Genomic DNA, 19,122 nt, shown 5'->3' with positions numbered 1-19,122 from the left:
TCTTGTACAGGAATACCTACATTTTGCCTTCTCAGAATCCTCTTCTGATGCAATTTAGTTATTTCAGGTGATCTTTATGTATATATAGCTCCTTACTTACCCAATATTCACCACTCTAATATTTGAGTTGAACTATGTTGATTCATGCATGTGTTCAACATAAAAGCCTCGAGCATCCTAAAAGCAAAGTAAATGATAGGGGTCATAAATGTAACACTCATCATTCTAATATATATGTCTGCAGTTGGCATGGTTTTGGAGTTAATGGTTTCTGCATATACTAAATTAAGCAATATCATTCAGACCCATAAAATTTGCATGTTGATGCTGCAAAACTGTATCTTTTTTTAGCATAAAAAATTTCACACGTATACATATAAGCCATCTGCTTAAACTTTATTGATAAAACCAGTAGCAGCAGTTTTACAAAATTAGAATGATTTTCAGTTTTGAACTATCGTGAGTTCAGTTGCAGCAGACATTTTGTACAAACTGGGGCTAATACTTCTATGTTTCTGCTTTAAACAAAAAGCAATTTGAATGTATCCTCATGCATTTAAATATCTAATACAGAAATAGTTTTTAGGCTGCATAAATTATGCTTCCAACATCACTGTTAAGACAGAACATCTGCTTGAAGCATTATTTGTACAAGAGAAACAGTAATTCTTCTAATCACAAACCTATTCTCTAACACAGGTAAACAATTTTGTATTTTCAACATATTTTCAAGGGTGTTTCTATCCCGAGAATATGGACATTATTAAAAATTTCCCTGGCTTGCCCAGTTCGAACACAAGATATAACAGTACAGTGGTCATACATTAAAACCACTGTTATGAAATCTTGAACATTATAAAAGGTAGAAAGGTAGTCTAGTTTTTAAGGTTAACAATTTAAAAAATTTCCAAACCTCTTCCTATACACTAATTATTCATCAATAGAAGTAATTTTAGAAATGGGTGGATGATTACATTCTATGGCTGTTTGTTTTGGTAACGGCTGGAGATACATTCATGCTGCGTAAATAGAAGACACCGTAAGTCAGTAAGTCACACTGTGAGGAACACAGGGACACCTACATGGAATGTTCTGAAGATTTCAGGAGTTTCTCACGTGAGAGTTGAACCCTTTGGAGGAGAAAATACTTTTTGTTTCTCTCTTGAACTTCGGGACCACCCAGGGATTGCTTCTCTGCTGGAAAACTCTGGAGGAGAAAACCTGACAGCAGCCAGATCTAGAAATGCCCATGAAGTGATGGGACAGGTTTGGGGCAGCTCCTACCTTACACTAACAAGTCTGCCCTGGAACAATGAGTTTGCCCATGGAAGCCTTCTTGTGACTTCGAAATCTAAAGGAAGACCAGATTTTAAGCCATGTTATGCTAAATTGTCCCCACAAGTGAAATCCATAAAAGTCTTGACCGCCATTCACAACCACCAAAAATTCAGGACCCTCAATTCCATATAACTCATTGAAGTAAACGCGAGATAGAAAAGGTACAGGCTAACAATATTAATACATCTCCGGCATCCAGCTGTGAGTTGAACAGAAATACAAAGTACACTCCCTGCTGAGAACAGTGTGCTCTATGTAGGGTAAAATCTTCCCAAAATAGTTACATATGTTCAAAATGAATGAATCATTCACATTTACTTTTTTTTGCATGCAAGTTCTTCAAGGACACCCATCAAAAGTTGAGATTTAAAGGAAAACCAATAAAATATTTTAAAACAACAGAGTTGCACACAGTATGCATATGGTGAAACATAAATGTGTGAATGTGAACAACTGTTTCAGATGCCATATGAAGACCAAAAAAAAAAAAATTGAGAGTCAGATTTATCTTGCACTGTGAACACCAAATATTGCTATGAAATCTTGGATGTACCTTGAAAATGTTTTTTTTAATCCTTTTTTTTCCCTGGGAGATGATAAATGGTATTTAGGAGGAAAATGATTATGTGGGTGAGGAAAGTAAGTCACTTGGGAGGGGAAAGCTGGAGAAGTCTCATTCTCCAAGAGAAATATAATAACGTAGATTGAAGGACCTTTTTTGGTGGGGGAAGCATCTTTCCAAATACTGTATTCAAAATTCCGTTTTGTGAAAAAAAAATGCTATCTAACTTAATACTTTCCCTGTACTCAAAGTTAAATTGTTCTAAAGAAGAAAGGTCTGTGTTCAACTCAAAGTTTGGCAAGCCTGCTGAAAAGATGGATTTGCAATTTGTTCTGTGGTCAGCGTGTCTGAACAAAAGAATTCAAGCCTAATACTTTATTTCTAGCTTCTCACAGGCAGAATGGCTAAAGACCGTTCTGACTGTAACTTTTAGTCAAATAACTGACACTCTATGAATATAGCTCGATGATTGGCAGAGATCTAGAAGTGTCAATTACTTTGATATATTAACATAAAAAAAGAATTGAGTTAACCTTAAAATAAAAAATAAGAAAATATCTCACAGCCTTCAAAAACTCTCAATTCTGCAAAGTGTATTTCCATCTATTACCTGATCATGTCCGTGGCCCTCGTCTGTAGCGGGGACTCTGAGTGTTTGTGATATTAATGAAGGAATGAATAAATCTCATTCTTATCACAACATGGTGAAAACAAGTAAAAAGAGTATTACTATTCCCGGCTGACAGATGCAAAATTGAAGGCTTAGAGAACTTGTGACTTGACATTCATTTTAGAGCTCATTAAGGGAAGACTTGGTATAGAACATAGGCCTCATTAATTTTAATCTAATCCAATATTCTTTCTGCAACCACACTTTCATCTCCGCAACAATGCCTGGTTCCACAGGTTGTTGCAGCTACAAAGCAAAGGGCAGTCAGTGCACATGAAAATGTCAGAATGTTTCCTAGATATTGATTATCAGGTCTTCCCATTCACCCAGTGTGATTATCAGTGTTATCATTCCAATATTCACCACTTGTCCATTCAGCCTATGCATTTTCATGGGTCATCCTTCTATCCATAATGCAGAGCTCCTGTGTGATCCAGATGCTTACGTACCACTTGCAGCTAATTTACACAATTGACTATGACAGGGTACAATCACGAAGCTTCCTTTCTCTTGGCAGCAGTGGCAAATGTAAAGTTATATACACTAGTAACAGAAGGTGGTTTTCTGTCATGAATTAGTAATAATGTAATTAGCACTTTTTATCAATGTATATTTAAATCAGTGCTCAACAACAGAGAACACCACAGAGTCGCTAAATTTGGGGATCGTATCCTCATTGCCTTCAGAAATTTCTCTGCTTAGATTCCAACTGTGAAATTACATAATGTTTTCCATGAATCTTCTCCTCAAAGGTGAAACAAGCCCAATACCACATAGGTGAAATTCATGCCAGATTAGAAATTGCTACATGTCAGTTGATGCATCATATGGATTAATCCATCCAGTTTTCTTGAGAACATGCACATTTAACAAAATGTACAATAGCAATCAGAACTAAAAATAAAAGTAAATAATGAACAGACCAGTACCTCCAGACAATGGGATATTATTATTCAGCGCTAAAAAGAAATGAACTATGAAGCTGTGAAAAGACAGGAAGGAAACTTAAATGCATATTACTACATGAAAGCAGCCAATCTAAAAAGACTACATATTGTATGATTCCAACAATATGACATTCTGGAAAAAGCAAAGCTATGGAGACAGTAAAATGATCACTGGTTGCCAAGGGTTAGGGAGGTGGGATGAATAGGCAGAGCACAGAAAAATTTTAAGGTAGTGGAACACCAGGAGTGAACCCTAATGTAAAATATGGAATTTGGGTGGTAATGATGTGACAGTGTAGGCTCATCACAGTAACAAACGTACCCACTCTTGTGGGGTATGCCCATAGCGGGGGAGACTGGGCAAGGATGGGGCAGGGTGTGCACAGGAACTCTGTAGTTTCCACTCAAATTTGCTATAAACCTAAAATTGCTAAAAAAAAAGTTTATTAATTTTTTAAAAAAGCAAGTAGATCACAAAGACCATTATGCCTTTTTCCATGGAAATAGAGGTCAGATCTTATTTCAAAATATTATTATAGATATGTCTTGGTCACACTCAAGTATACAAATACTAACTTCTTATTCACAAACTTAAAATAATAGAATCTGTAATAAAATTAAAATTTTAAATTCTGGAAAACATTTTGTATTTCATAATAATAAAGTTTAAGTTACACCTGCATTAGTATGGTGGCATAATAAAAGACCACAATATAATTTGGTGTAGTTGTGAATTAATAAAGATTATCATGGCCCACGGGGAAATGGCAAAATTAGTAAGCTTTGCTTAAGGTGCCAACTATAAGGAACTTGACAAACTCTTAAGACAAAGGTGTGGCCCCAGAATGTGAACATAGTATACAGAATAGCTTCCACGGAAATACAGTCTTTTAGTGTACGTACTCCTCACCAATCAGAGTTTTTAGTGGCAGCCTTTTAATATCTTTTCCCCAAAATCAAGGTCTTCATCAAATAAGAGATGTAAACTTTTTTATTATGGACCATCAACGGGGCAACATTAAAAGACTTTCTTCAGTAAGAATTTTTAGGTCATCAAAGATTCTGACCTGGAATCATGGATTGAGACATATATAGGTGACATTTAAGGCAAGTTTCTATGATGGTAAAAATTATAAGCAATAAATCTACTGGAAAAACTCCTACTTTGTCTCCTGTTATAAAATTGAAAGTAAGAGACTGTTTGAGACTGGTTCATCTGCCAAGGAAGGGACACTTCCAATGTTGACCTTTAACCATTTTATAGGGATGTCCCAGATGTGTTTAGTGTATAATATTAGGACAAATGTTAATCAAAAGAACCAGATCGGTAAGGAGGGATCTTTGTTTCATACCCTTACCCCTTTATCTGGCAGCTACTGTTTCCAGTTCACTCTTTCAAAAAGTAAAAGGTAGCAAAGCCTTTCCAGCTATTAAAACATGGAGCTTCTAAGAACTGTGTCACATTTGTTTGCACAGACCCACCATTCCAGGCTCTGACCTGCTTACTGCTTTATAAAAGGTATTCAATGTTCAATTATAAAAGTGAAAAACACTAAATATCCAACTTCCATTTCAAGCTATAACTCATTTCATTACTGGAATGGAATGCTGCCGTTCTTCCCTCAGATGTAAAACACATCCATTTATTTTGAAGGGAAGCATAGCCTGATAAACAGGATGTTTATTTCTTAACCAGAGGCAGAGTAATGACCTCCACTTTCCTTAAATCTTCTCCTTTTCAACAGGGAATAAAGAAGTCACTACAGAAATACATTTGACAGAAATTGAAGGCCATAAAAGATCTTATTATTTACCTAGCTTTAAAAAATGGAGTATTTAGAAATAAAAGCAATTGAACTCAAACCATTCTCCAGCCCCTAGTCCAGAGCCTGGGATAAATATACTCAGTATCTTTTGAATGAATAAATTTTGTATTAAAAAAAAAAACAGTAAGTAGATACTTTGAGGGGAAAATGAAGTACACAAAAATAATGCATAAATATGGCAGTACCAATGGGCAGGCAGGCTTCTCACCATCCTCAAAGTCTGGTAGAGTTGGTAGGTAGCATTGTTGCTCAAAGGCGTGAAGTAAAAACTCCCATGGAGACAGCTTAAGGCAGCATCAGTAAGCAAGGGAGAGAAGTAGCAACATTCAGGGGTGGTTTATTCTAGGAATGTCCACAGGCCTCCATGACTGCCTCTGAGTTTGTTCTAGAAAGCCTCAAGCTGTTTTACAGGTTCAACAGTGGCTATAAATACAGTGGATTATTGTCTGTGTCTAGGATACTGCTTTGAGACCCAGGGGAAACAAAAACACAGTAGGAGAGGAAACTCACCCAAAGCCCACAGGCATCTCCAAAGTCACCTAAACAAAGCCCAAACGGCAACTCCCCAGAGAAGACCTTCTATGATGCAGAGAAAAATCAGTGTGGAAACAATGTCCAAAGGGGAAGACAACAGGGCTAGAGTGTTATTGTTGATTCTATTTGGAGGTTACATACAAAATATTAGACTTAGAAGGAACTTTAAACAGGCTATCTTCCTGGCTGCCCTCCTGTTCTCCTTTAGACAGAACCCACACTCCACACAGAGGTTTCTATCTTAAAAGCCTTCCAAAGATGATTCTGTGCTCTCCCTGGATGATTCCCCCTCCAACGTGACTAAGGCCTACTCCAGATCCTGGCTTCTTAGACACTCTTCTCCAATACGTTCAGTCAATGCATCTCACCTCCTTCCAACAATAACCCATAACAAGGAACTCTGTTTTTTATGGCACATGATTGGATCAACTGAACAACTGTCGATAAACATTGTTTTTATCATGATGACTAAGTGCTTCAATTGCTTCAATGTGTAATCACACCACTCCAAAAAGTTGGAAAAAAAAAAAAGATTTTAAGTCCTATACTATCCCAAATAGCCTGGTGCCACACCCAAGAAAATCCAATGAACACATCTTGAATTAATGCAAAACAACCATCATATCCTTCTCAGGTCTAAGTTAAACTCTTGTGACTTGATTTAGATGGAAGCTCTCTGTCCATGTGACCAAGAAGAGAAGGAACACATTGTCCCCTCAGTAAGAGCTCTTCACATTCTGGATAACTATTCCTAGAAATCACTCTACAGCCTTTGAACTCCCATCTGTCCCCTGTAACTTCCCTACATGCTGAATTATTCCCAAAAAAAACCCCTAAGCTAAGTGATTCTTCTCAATTTTCCCCATTTCTCCTTAATCAGAAATCCTAGAACCTGAGTCAGCACTGTGGCGATCTAGCAATATTGGGAATGTAGGCTCATACTTCCCCGTCCCAGAATCATGTTCGGTTTAAAACAGCAAGTAGCGCATGACTGGTTCTTGGCACTTGGTTACCCTAAACTTGAGGTGGTTTATTCCTGACCACTTCTGCAGATCAAAGGTCCACAAAAGTTCTTCTAAATTTTCAGCAAACTCTCCTTTTTACTCATGGTCTGAACGGTTGAGAGCAACTCAACATGCATTCTATTACATCAAGTCACTCTTTAAAACCCTTTTCAAAAAAGAGAGTATGAACTCTAAAAGAATTCCTTTCATTGGGATCTCCTAAGGGAAGCAGTGATAAACAATTGGTCCTGAAAAGAACTTTTCAGTTAAACAGTTAGATGAGTTTTGATAGCTGCCTTAGGTCAGTTTTAAAAATTTGCCCATGAAGATATAATATGGATGTATAGCATAGGCTAAAAAATTGTCCATTTTTAAATGAGTATCAGCAAATTGCCACACCATTTTTTTTCCTTTTTCATACCAAAGTTGAAATAGGTACTCAAGCTGTCACCTTACCAACTCTTTGGATGGGTATATGGTGCTTTGTCCAGGTCTGAACTGTAGAGAAAAGCTGAGGTTGAATGGAGTCTTGTGTCTGATTTAGCAAGATGTGCACACAAGCACCAAGGTTTTGTATCCCCTCCAAACTAAGGGGATGAAAGACAAAGATTTGGTTATTGTACCTCATTTGGGACTTATTAAGACTCAATATGCCAGGCTTATCTCTTTTTGCTTTACCCTGTAAGACTTCTTTTTCTTTACAAATTTAGACCAGCTTTAGGAGTCTACCCTTTTTAAAGTATCTGAGAATTGTTTATAGCCTTTCTCTAATGTTACTATTACTTCCACTAGACAGAGAAACAAATCTTAAAGGCTGTATTCTTGATTAAGTGTGGTTGGGGGTGGGGGGAAATTGAATGCTTATTATATGCCAGGCTCAATGCTGTTATCATCTTTTAAAAAACCTGATGAAGTAGGTATCACTTCCATTTTGTTGAAGAATCAGGGACACAGACTAGGGAAGGAATCCTCTTAAGGCCACAGGGCTAACGGAGTTCCATACAAAGCCAGGGGAGGACTGTAGCCTTTGCCAACCTCATCCAACTAGATGGGTCTCACTTCCCTCATCATTAAGGATTTGCTGGAATTCCACAAGTTGTGAAAAAATAATAGTTAGTTAACCTGAAATGTCTTTTGGTTTATTATTTTACTCTTCTTGAATATATGCTAGCAGAGGCTGAAGTTATCTAGCAATATTTATTTATTCTTTAATTCTTCTGTATATAAGCTATATGATTTGTTTTTGATAGTTTTGCCTAGCTTTCCTTTTTGGAACAAATGAATGATTTTTTTAAAGACAAAATACTTTTGCATTTCAGGATTATCTATCATTTTTGTTTGTTGTAGATCAAATAGAATAGAATGTGCTCTGGTCCCGGTTCCCTTAAAGAGGGGACACTGCACGGGTTTTCTGGCCCTGTTTATTGTTAAAGCATGCATCTCCATTTGGTTTTATGTCATCTACAAATAATCTTCTTCTATCACTTTTCTGATCCTAACATACTGAGTTCTTTGCTGCAACAGGATAGCCGGGCTTTTGGGAGCCCCACAGTTCAATGCTGAACCATCAGTTTCATAAACTCAGTGGCTATTGGAGGAGTACTTTTGCCTAACCTGGTGGTAGTTTCAACCTAAACAATGCATTACTTGAAAGGAAAAGCATTTTGGTTCTCAGATAAGAACATCTGGTACAACCACGATGTAAAGCACTGAGACTGACAGAGAGGTGACAACAATTTGTAAAATCTCGCGGAAGTTCCTATGCTGCAAAGACAGAGGCTAGGTTCTCACTGCAGCTCCTCACGCTACAGAGAACATCAGTGTTCAAGCTCAGTCCATACCGTCACTGAAGAAGAAGCAGAGGGCCCAGTGCCGAAAGTGAACGACAATGCAGTAGCATACTCTCTTGACCCCCCTTGCAGTCACAGGATTCTTTCTCGAACTTTGTACAGGTGGATGCCAAGCGTAATCCATCTGACAGCGGTACAAGTTCTTCTACTGTTAAGGAAGGCAAGACCTCCCTCCCAGCTACGCTACATCAGCAAAAACAGGGTCCCAAACAGCTGTGCATCACACAGGGAGCCAGTGAAGGAGAGAGAAGCAAGAGCAGATGCCTGACTGCCTGGTGAATGGCCCATTTACAAATTCAACAATAGTCAGAGGGGAGCAGGGAGCACAAGAGCCACCCCCGTGATTGGTGAAACCAGCACTTCTCAATTCAGTGTAAATTAATGCCCTGAAAGAAGACACACTATAAAGCAGATTTCCATAAACCCAGTGCATCATTTACCCTCTGTAGTATTATTTCAAAAGCACTGTTTTCAGGAAAAATCACGGAAGGAACTACTCATGCAACAAATACTGGTGCTTCTTCAATTTCAAATGTCTCTGTGAGATGTTAATTATTAGCTAGATGAAATAGGCAAAAGGAGCTTTTTCCACCGCGGAACCAACTAATTATCTTTCATAACTGTTAAAAAGCAAATGTAGATGTAAGAGCTCTAGTGAAAAGAAAAACATGCTAGTGCATTGTGTCTAGACTTTGCCAGGCAAATAAGGGAGTTAAAATGTACAAAATCAAAAGATCTTACTAAACCAGAATTTCAAATCAATGTAAAAAAAAATCCACCCTCATATTTTAATGTATCTTGTCATTAGCATTTTATATTTATACAGTCAGCTTTAGATTGCTGTATATTCAAGATGTACATGCATCCTACATGGTGAATAGCATCAACATAGTAAAATTGCAAAAATTTAAAAATGCTTTTCAGGCATCTTGTTCCTTAAAACGCTGCACATTCCTGTAACAGCCTCATAGGCAGACTATTGGAAAATAGATCAAACCCACAAGGATAGCTTCACCGTACCAGCAGAAAACCCTAAAAATGGGTAGGTCAAGGCAGCAGAAAACGAAGCATAGGTGATGATTTGGCATTATAAGACAAGGGATACAGCAAAACATAGAGCAGGAAAATATAAGGGGGGAAAATCCAGGACGGTCAGTACAATATATGCAGGTTTTTTTCAAATGTAAATTTTAAAGTGAATGCTGCTTTTATGTTACTGCATAAAGGAAAGCATAACAAGGCTGCTTTACTTCCCTTTAAACACAAGCGCGTAAAGAGAGTGAGGGATGTGAAAAGCCAATTCTCTGTGCCACTACTTAATCAATTGCACTCAGTTCTACTCGATGACACAGCCACACTGCAAAGACCACTCACAGTTAATGGATATAATGTTGGAAAAGCACTTTGAGGTCTTCCAAAGAAAGGTAGGGTAAAAACCCAAAGGAGCATGGTTTTATTACTTCTTCCCAATAACTGAGCAGTGTTACAGATGAAACTCCCATGACTTAAAAAGAAATTAAGATATTAATTTATTTTGCTAATTCTGATTCTTCTATATGAAATCACTTCTTTCACAAATGGGTACTTGAAATCACAGAAGAATTATCCTGTGCCCTAGTCTCTTCTTGTCAGGATAACCATTACACACTGCACGGTAAGGAATAAATATGTTCTTCAAGTGTTACAGCCTACGTCTACAATCTGTCAAATGTAGAGCTGAGGAGGAGTTCTGTGTTTCTAACTGTATACAACCATCACTAGCTACCACTCTTCCCACAGACAGCAATAAGTCAACAATGAAATATAAAAGCTAAAAATAAGTGACTGAGCAATTGCTCAGAAGAGCTGAACATTAGGCGCGGTGTTACATGGACACACATTCCTCCCCCCCCCTTTTTTTTACTGACAATTTCAGGTAATTAAAATTAAGGACTCACATATAAGCAAAAGAAAAATAAACATGCACTGCACAAATATGTAAAAGTCAGAGATACAATTTCATGCTTATTACCGGACAAGATGAGTGTTCTGAATGGCACATGCCCAGAATGCAAGTAGTGACTAATATCCGCTGCTGCAAATGCCATGGAAAATGACAATTATAGGCACTTCAAATGCTCAAAACAAACAAACAAACCAAAATAAAAAAAAAAAAACCTCGGTGTCATTTAATACAAGCTGAAAATATTTCTTCATTCACAGGTATCATAACATGTTCATTTCTAAGAGTCAATTAAATCAACGTTTATTACGGACACATTATGTACAATTTACTATGCTCTAATGAGGGAAAATAACTGCATAAAAAAGAATAAGGTTTACATGCAGGTGTACATTCAAAATATATGTATGTGTATATATCATTGAATATAGAAAAAGTATAATCTAAAGGAGAACACTCGATTCAGAAAATCAACAAATCCATGACTTAAATACGGGGATTTTTTTGTTTTCTTCTCATTCTGTAAGAATTTATTAGGTGAGAAAAATAGCATAAAAACCTTGAAAATTACAAGTTGGAAATCTTACATATTAAAAGGAGACAAGATGTCTTTCAACAGTGTTTTTGAACTCTGTTTTACCTTCAAAATGATTCACCTAACCAAATCTCATAGGAAACCACAATATATAAGTGAGATAAAGAAAGGCATTTAAAGAATACAAATTTGTTTTATAAGTATGAGTTTATAACATTTATTTTTTAAGTAAATAAATGAGTTTTCTTCACAGAGAGAAAAATGTAAAATAGGGGATTATGGATGACAGTTATACTCTCTTATGAGCCTTGGCATCTAATTCATTTCCATAGTGGGGGTGTTTTGGCACCATATTAACAAAATACTGATTCATACACATACCTGGTTACAAATAGTGAAATTTAACAGCTCCCTTGAGATCTCAGGTTACTCTTCAAGCAAACAGAGACAGCAAGAGACACTTCATTCCTCAGGTTGAACACAGACTCAATGATCTATTAACACAAAATGACTCATCATCACTGTTCCCAACTGTGGTTAATTTTCCATAAAATACACTTGACCGTGTATGTGTTTTTTTAAATTATAATATCTGAATCCAAATCAAACCTTTGAGAGACCCAAAGATCCTGCCCAGAATGTCCCAGAGGTTAGTAGACTCTAATACCTATTTGTAAGCCTGTCTTTAAAACGCCTACCAGCATGTGCTGAGTTGGTATCAGTGGCCAAAACACTGGTGGCCAGGGCAGATGTCACATGCAAATGCCTGCTGGCAAAACTAGGATTCGAGCAAGGTGTGCCATCTGCAGATTTGCTGGCCTTTGGTTTCCTTCATTTCCTCCCAATGGTCTTGTTCCTCTTCTCCGCTACTGTTTTGGCCCAGAGCAATCCAACCAATCATCTCTTTACGCTTCATAGTACGCCTGTTATAAACGGAAATCATCAGTGTGACATCAGAGAGCTGAAAGAGGGCCACCTGGAAAGCAAAGGTCTCCTTGTAGACTGGATTGGGCTGACCACGTCGAATGGACGTCTTACAGCGGGACATCTCATGACCCACAGAATTGAGAAGAAAGAGCTTTCCGTATGTATCTAAGGAAAAAAACAACAGAAATGAGAAAACATCAGAGCTTTCTGTGTTGCTAGTTTTGTTGTAATATTTACATGGGATCCAAACTTTTCCTTTTTAACATACTGAGCAGCATCCTTAGGCCTGGTATTTGCTGTAGGACTAACATACTTTCCATGAATTATTAAGGAAAGGGATTATTACCTTCAATGGTTAATGTTTCATGCAGCCCACTATGAGCACCTTGCTGACGTTCATTAGAAGCAGCTTCTAAGGACTTTGCTGCCTGCTTACTCATCTGCAAGGCTGTCAGTTTGAAAGAGGAATTGCCTTGTGTACAACTGTGCCCCTGGTTCCTGGCCTAGTGTCCAACACATGGTAGATATTCAATATATATTAAACATTTTGTAACGAACGTACATGACTCTCCAGCAGGCTTGACTTTCTTTTTTCTTTTGGTCTTGCGTTTTCAAACTTGCAAAATGAAGATAAACCCCTTGGTTTTATCACCCTTGCCCTGGAATGCTATAAAATGGGATTAGTCTCATATGTTTAACAATTTATAGAAAGGAAAAAAATTATCCAAATTTTATTAACATAATCTACTACTGCTGCTAAAATTCCTGAATAGATAATTGCAAAGAAAACTATCTCCAAAGGCAATTATATTTTTATTAAAATCACTTAATTCATCAATTTGTTGGCCCTCTCTTAATGACAATATTTACCACTAACTCATGTGTGTCTTAGCCTTTAGAAAAGAAAATCTAAGTGTTAGGGTATTTCGCAGATTCTATCATTCTGTGTATTCTGTTCAATGCAGGCTGAGAGCTGATTTGTGTTTACTGCTCACTTTCCCACCTAACAACTAAACTTTTAAAGTGTAAATCCAGATCTCTGTAATTTACTGTTCTCTACAAGAGCATTGCAAGATGGGAAACAAATTACAACCTGCAGTTTTCTTTCTATGTTGATCTTTTTCTATTCCGGTTTGATGTGTTATTTTATTCACTTATCTGCTGAGAAACACAAGGTGTGAAATTACACTTCAGGTATGAAAACACTTCTCTGTCTCAGAAACAGGCCTCTCCACTCTTCAAACTGCTCTACTGAGAAAGCTGTCAGAAAACCAGCAATAGGGGAGTGAGTTTGTGTTTCCACAGCTGTACAGCTCCATGATTCCTATAGGAGAAGTTCAATCCAGTCCCTGAACCGCTCTGGCAATTCTTGCCTCGGCTAGGGCAGTGGGAATTGAGTTAATCTTGCAAACAAAAGACCTGCTCATTTCACAAAGTGCAATTTCAATCTTTATCCTGTCACAGATCACTTTCTAATGACAAGAAAGGCCATTTACTACCAAACCGCCATCACTGAAGCTGAATGATACGTGTATGACAAAAGGGGAAAATAATTATTTGATAAACAATCCAGTCTGAGGGCACCTGACCAAAAGAAGGGAAATGTTGCTGATTGTTCCAGCTCAAAGGGAACCTTTTCTCAGCAGTGATAATGTGTTTACTTTTCAGTGTCCGGAGCCAAGGCTGTGCCCAGGAAAGTCAACCTGTGAGGAACAGTGCAGAGTATGCCTGGGGTCTTTTGGGGTTCGATGACTTATTCCAATGAGCACCAGCCAGAATGGATGAAGAAAGGACCAAGTAAATATACAACTTCACTGAATTCTGTGTTAATTTTTTGGAATTGATAATATTTGCTACAAAGCAATACCAAGCAATATTTTATCTTCTGATGATGATTCAGGTTGCCCTTCAGTGGCTCTAGTAACTCAAAACCATCATCAAAAGGTTGGATGGGTCATAATTCCTTGATAGTCCTCGATGCCGCTCTTCTGAGTCAGCTGTGGCAGCTGCTTTACCAGTCACTGTCTCCTTCTCTGTAAAGGAAGATGCCATGTGTACCAGAAAAAAATGATAATAGTACACAATCCTCAATTTATCATGGCATAAAAGTATGCCATTTGAAACTCAGAAGTCATGTTTCCAAAGAAACAGCACAATACCATAGTGGTTACTTATGGAGCTCATACAAAACATTGCCCATCTGCAGCACGATGTTCTACCAATAGTACTACAGACTCCGCCTTGGGGCAGGACTGGGGCACCATGATCGTTAGGGCAAGGGAAAGGAATTCCATCACTTAACCTCCCCTTCCCTTTTAATTTAGTAATAATTACAGGATATTTTAAACATACATAAAGAGAGTAGAGAACAATATTACACACACCCAAATATCCACCACACAGACTTGTGATATTTAACATTTGTCATATTTACTACTGACCTTTTGCTTTTTGTTTGATTTTTAGGAAACAAAATATCATAATTGAAGATCCTTGGGTATCCCTCCTTGATCCTTTTTGATTTCTTCTCTCACTAAAGGTAATTACTAGCCTGGATTTGGAGTTCATCATTTTCATTGTGTAAGTAGACATAAAGATATCCAAAACATACTTAACAGATTTTTGCACATTTAAAAGTATTTAGCATTTTACGGTAGGTATTCCTGAAACTTGCCTTTGTTCATTCTGCATTAAATTTTTTATATTACCTATATTGATATACACACCTGTGATTGATTTATTTTAACTGCTGTATAGTGTTCTAAACCACAAGTCACTTGTCCATTCTCTTAATTAATGGATATTTATAATAACCAAGAATGGAAATATCACTGAACATTTTTCTATATTTTATACTGTACCAAAATTTGAGAATTTCTCCAGTATATGTCTAGGAGTGGATTGCTGGCTCTTTATAAATTCTAGATACAAAATCTTTGTTATATTTATTGCTAGTATCTTCTCTCTGTTCTTATCCTTTTATTTTATAGTGACTTTTATATGATAACTGCTTTAAATTTTTTGTGGAGTCTGATTTATAAATGTTTTCCTTTTCAGTTTATGGGTTAAAAGAAATTCTTTTTTTTTTCTTTAAAGATTTTATTTATTTATTTGAAAGAGAGTGACCATGTGCACATGAGCAGGGGAGGGGCCGAAGGAGAGGAAGAAGCCAACTCCCCACTGAGCAGGGAGCTGGACATGGGGCTCTGGGGCTCGATCCCAGGAACCTGAGAACATGATCTGAGCAGAAGGCAGATGCTTAAATGACTGAGCCATGCAGGCACCCCTCATTAAAAGAAATTCTTTTTTTTTTAAGATTTTATTCATTAGAGAGAGAGCACACAAGGAGGGGCAGAGGCAGAGGGAGAAGGAGAAGCAGACTCCCCACTGAGCTGGGAGTCCCGACATGGGGCTCGTTCCCAGGACCTGGATATCATGATCTGAGCCAAAGGCAGCTGCTTAACCGTCTGAGCCACCCAGGCGCCCCTAAAAGAAATTCTTTAAGAAATCCTACCCAAACTCAATAGTCTCATATATTTTCTTCTATGAGTCATAAGAACTTATTTTTCATATTTGATATTTAATCTACCTGAAATTGATCTTTATGTGTGGTGTGAAGTAGGGATTTATTTATTTTTTTCCATATGGGAAGCATTATTCATTAAATAGCCCATTATCTCCACAACTGATTTGTAATACAATGTCAGGTACCAACTCTCCAGGCTTGAGTGTCTTTCCCTCACCTGATAATAGTTATTAACATCATTTTATAATATGCCTTTGTATCTGCTAGGGAGACTCCTACTATTGTCTTTTTAAAAACTTTTCATTATTTTAAATTCTTGTTTGGTTTAACTGGCTGTTGCATATGAACTTAGGATCAGCCTGTCAAGTTGTTTTTTTTTTTTTTTAAAGCAAAATATACAAAAGAACCAAAATCCTGTGGGGATTTTGATTGGGATTATACTGGATATATAGATTAATTTGGGAAAAGTTGTTATCTTCACAATATAGAACATTCTCACCAATGAACATAGTTTACCCATCTAGTTTTCTTTTGTGTCTTTCAAAAAGTTTTGTATCTTTTTCCATAATTTTCTTTTCTTACTCATCTTTTATTAATGGTACATTAGGTATTTTCTTACTGTTGTGCATAGCAATGTTTTAAAACTCTTCTTTCTTTCCTTTTTTTTTTTTTAGGAGGGGAGGAGGGGCAGAGGGAGAGAGAGAATCTTAAGCAGGCTCCACGCCCAGCAGAGAGCCTGACTGGAGGCTGGATCTCAGGACTCTGAGATCATGACCTGAGTTGAAATCAAGAGTTGGGCGCTTAACCAACCGAGCCACCGAGGCACCTTTAAAACTCTTCTTCCTAACTGTGCCTGATGTATTAGAAAATAATTGGTTTTGTATGAGAAACTTATTAGTTCAAATTTGTAGATCTTCTAATGTAAACAGTCATATTTTTTACAAATAATGGCAGTTTTGTTTCTTTCTTTCATGCTTTAAATTTTTATTTTTTTCTTATCCTAATGAATTGTCTTGAGCCTCCAGCCTAATACTGAATAAGAGTGATGACAGTGGGAATCCTTATTTTGTTCCTGACTTTAATAATGGGATTTCAGGATTAAGAATGACAGTGCAGATTTTCTTTAAATGCCCACTAACAAGATTAAGCAAGTTCTGTACCTCATATTAGTTGTTGATATTGAACACCATTTTCCCCTTCCTAAGCAATTTCCTGTATCAAAGGGGCATAAAACTTAAAACGCATTTCCCTAAATCTCCTGCCAGTAAGATCCCACTAATGAAAGCATCTTGTCTGAGACTGGAAGGTAGAAGAAAAGGGGAGCCGCATCTCTCCAGACCCAGTAGCTGGCAAAGTAGTGGTTTTGCCCATGGTGTTCAAACATCCTTAAGAGAATCTCTTCTTTCCTGCACAAACAGCTCAGACCATTTTGGCATCTTTCCTGTGATGTCTGTACTTCTAGATTTCCTGAGGGAGCTTCAACCCTACAATAAACAACATTGGACTCAAAATATCTAGACTATTCCTAGTTCCCTGACAAAATCTGACTGATATTGTAAGTGATAATCTGAACTGGAATGTTTCCATAAAAAAACAACAACAACAACATAAGAATGGGCACTGGCATCGAAGGTGGGTGCCAGATGATGAAGAGATCAGAGGCTAGGATAGTGGAGACCCATACTCCATATTATGTGATGGTGAAATCCCCATCTGACCTAAGTTAGGAGGAAGGGCATACAGCCAGTCAGTTTTTTGCTCTCCTAGGGAAAGAGATTGGAAAAGAGAATGCTAGAAGTGTATTCAGTACTACTAGCTTCACTTGAGGGGCAGAGAGAGGCAAAAGGTAAGCTTGGGAAAGAACTGGCCAGTGTGCAAGGTAAACAGAAAGGAAAAAGAAGGAATACTGAAATTCAGGCCTTTCTGTGGTTAGAAAAGCTAACTGCTTCTAGACTTCCAAACAGTGAGAAATGGATCTCAAAGGAATTCAAACAACAGAGGCCCAACAAACTTTCTCAGGTGAATAAGGTGATAATATCATACTAAGGACATAGGCTTCATACCAGATTTGAGTTGACCGGGCCTTCTGACTGAGTTCTGAATAACAGAATATGAGAAATGATAATAATTACCTTCAATCATGACTATATTCAAGTACTCCCACCCAAGCAAGAAATCTCCCATGCTGTCCCTTCCCTGTCCACAACAACAATGCAGGTCACATTTTGAATATGATCGTTATTGTCTCATTAAATGGAAAGAGCCTGTGTGCCTTTGTCCCAGCAGAGAGGAGTCATTTGACTCACTACAAACAGTGATGCAAGGGAGAAATAAACCTTTGCTGTGTCCAGCCACCCAGATGGCAGGGCTTGTTTGTTACTCCATCTCAGCCTACCCTATACTAACACACCTTCTCTTATCTACCTGCTAAGTTCTCTTTATCAGTAATGGACAGTGCATTCTCTCAAAAGCTTCTTTTGCACCTGTTGAGATAACCATAATGGTTTCTCATACGTCAGCTAATATGATGAACTACACTAGCGATTTTCCTAAAGTTAAATCCTTCTTACTTGCCCGAGCTAAGCTCAATTCGTTGGTAATTAGAATTTTTTTTCTTATACGTTATGAGGCTAGGTGGGCCAACATAAACTATAGTGTAGGTAGAAGGATGTGGGGAGGGGAGACAGGGAGAGATTGGGAGCAAGAGAAATAATCTAGCATTATATCTATCTTTTACACAGCAGTTTTAATCCTTTTACATTTATTATGATCACTGATACATTTTTTATTTATTTTTATTGTTTTGGTTTGTGTTTCTATACTGCACTTTCTATGCCTTTAAGTATCCTTTCCTGATTTCTATTGATCCACTGAATTTTCTTTATTCTAATTTGTTCCCTCTATTGGTTTGAAAGTTAGATGAAAATTTTAACATGTGCTTTGATTTAATGTCTAAAATTAATCAATATCTCTACTCTCCTCTTGAGCAACATAAGGATCTCAGAATTCTTTGATTTCCATCTCCCCTTCTCATCCTTCATGTTATTTCTCTTTGTTGTTGTACTCCCAATATATTAGTCATTTTTCCTACTGCTGCTGTATTGTTTCTTGCAGTCTATACATGCTGATACTTACCTACATGTGTACCAGTTTTTTTGTTCATTATTCCTTTCTAAACTTCACTATTTCCTTCTAAGTTCAATTTCTTTCTTCCTGAAATACATCAGTTAGTAGTTCTTTCAATAATAAACCCTTTCAAACTTTGTGGAAAACATCTTTATTTTTCCTTCACTCAAACAGAACACTAAAAGTTGAGAGTGTTTTTCTCTTGAGACTGGTGATATTGTCCCCTTCTCCTCTGTCTTCTATTATTGCTGTTGAGAAGTCTGTCCTAAGTCTTTTTTTTTCCTTAATATTTTATTTATTTATTTGTCAGAGAGAAAGAGAGAGCACAAAGCAGG

The 19,122-nt window shown here is 37.3% G+C and overlaps 1 protein-coding gene across 1 annotated transcript in view; it reads right to left on the bottom strand.

Moving 5' to 3' along the window:
- Window positions 1-386: 386 nt before the first annotated feature.
- SYT16 (synaptotagmin 16) overlaps window positions 387-19,122 on the bottom strand; it is a 110,304-nt gene continuing 91,568 nt past the window's right edge. Inside the window, exons 6-7 of the mRNA XM_025870500.2 lie at window positions 11,907-12,300; window positions 387-11,702 (exon numbers count right to left, since the gene is read on the bottom strand). Coding sequence (XP_025726285.1) covers window positions 11,987-12,300 — 314 coding nt within the window. The 3' untranslated portion in view covers window positions 387-11,702; window positions 11,907-11,986. The remainder of the gene's footprint in view (window positions 11,703-11,906; window positions 12,301-19,122) is intronic.

Source organism: Callorhinus ursinus, unplaced genomic scaffold (assembly GCF_003265705.2).
Source record: "Callorhinus ursinus isolate GAN/ISIS: 27379988/994484 unplaced genomic scaffold, GSC_fseal_2.0 scaffold8, whole genome shotgun sequence".
Lineage (NCBI taxonomy): Eukaryota > Metazoa > Chordata > Mammalia > Carnivora > Otariidae > Callorhinus > Callorhinus ursinus.
Note: the sequence above shows the minus strand (reverse complement) of the source record. Positions and strands in the feature narration are given on the sequence as shown.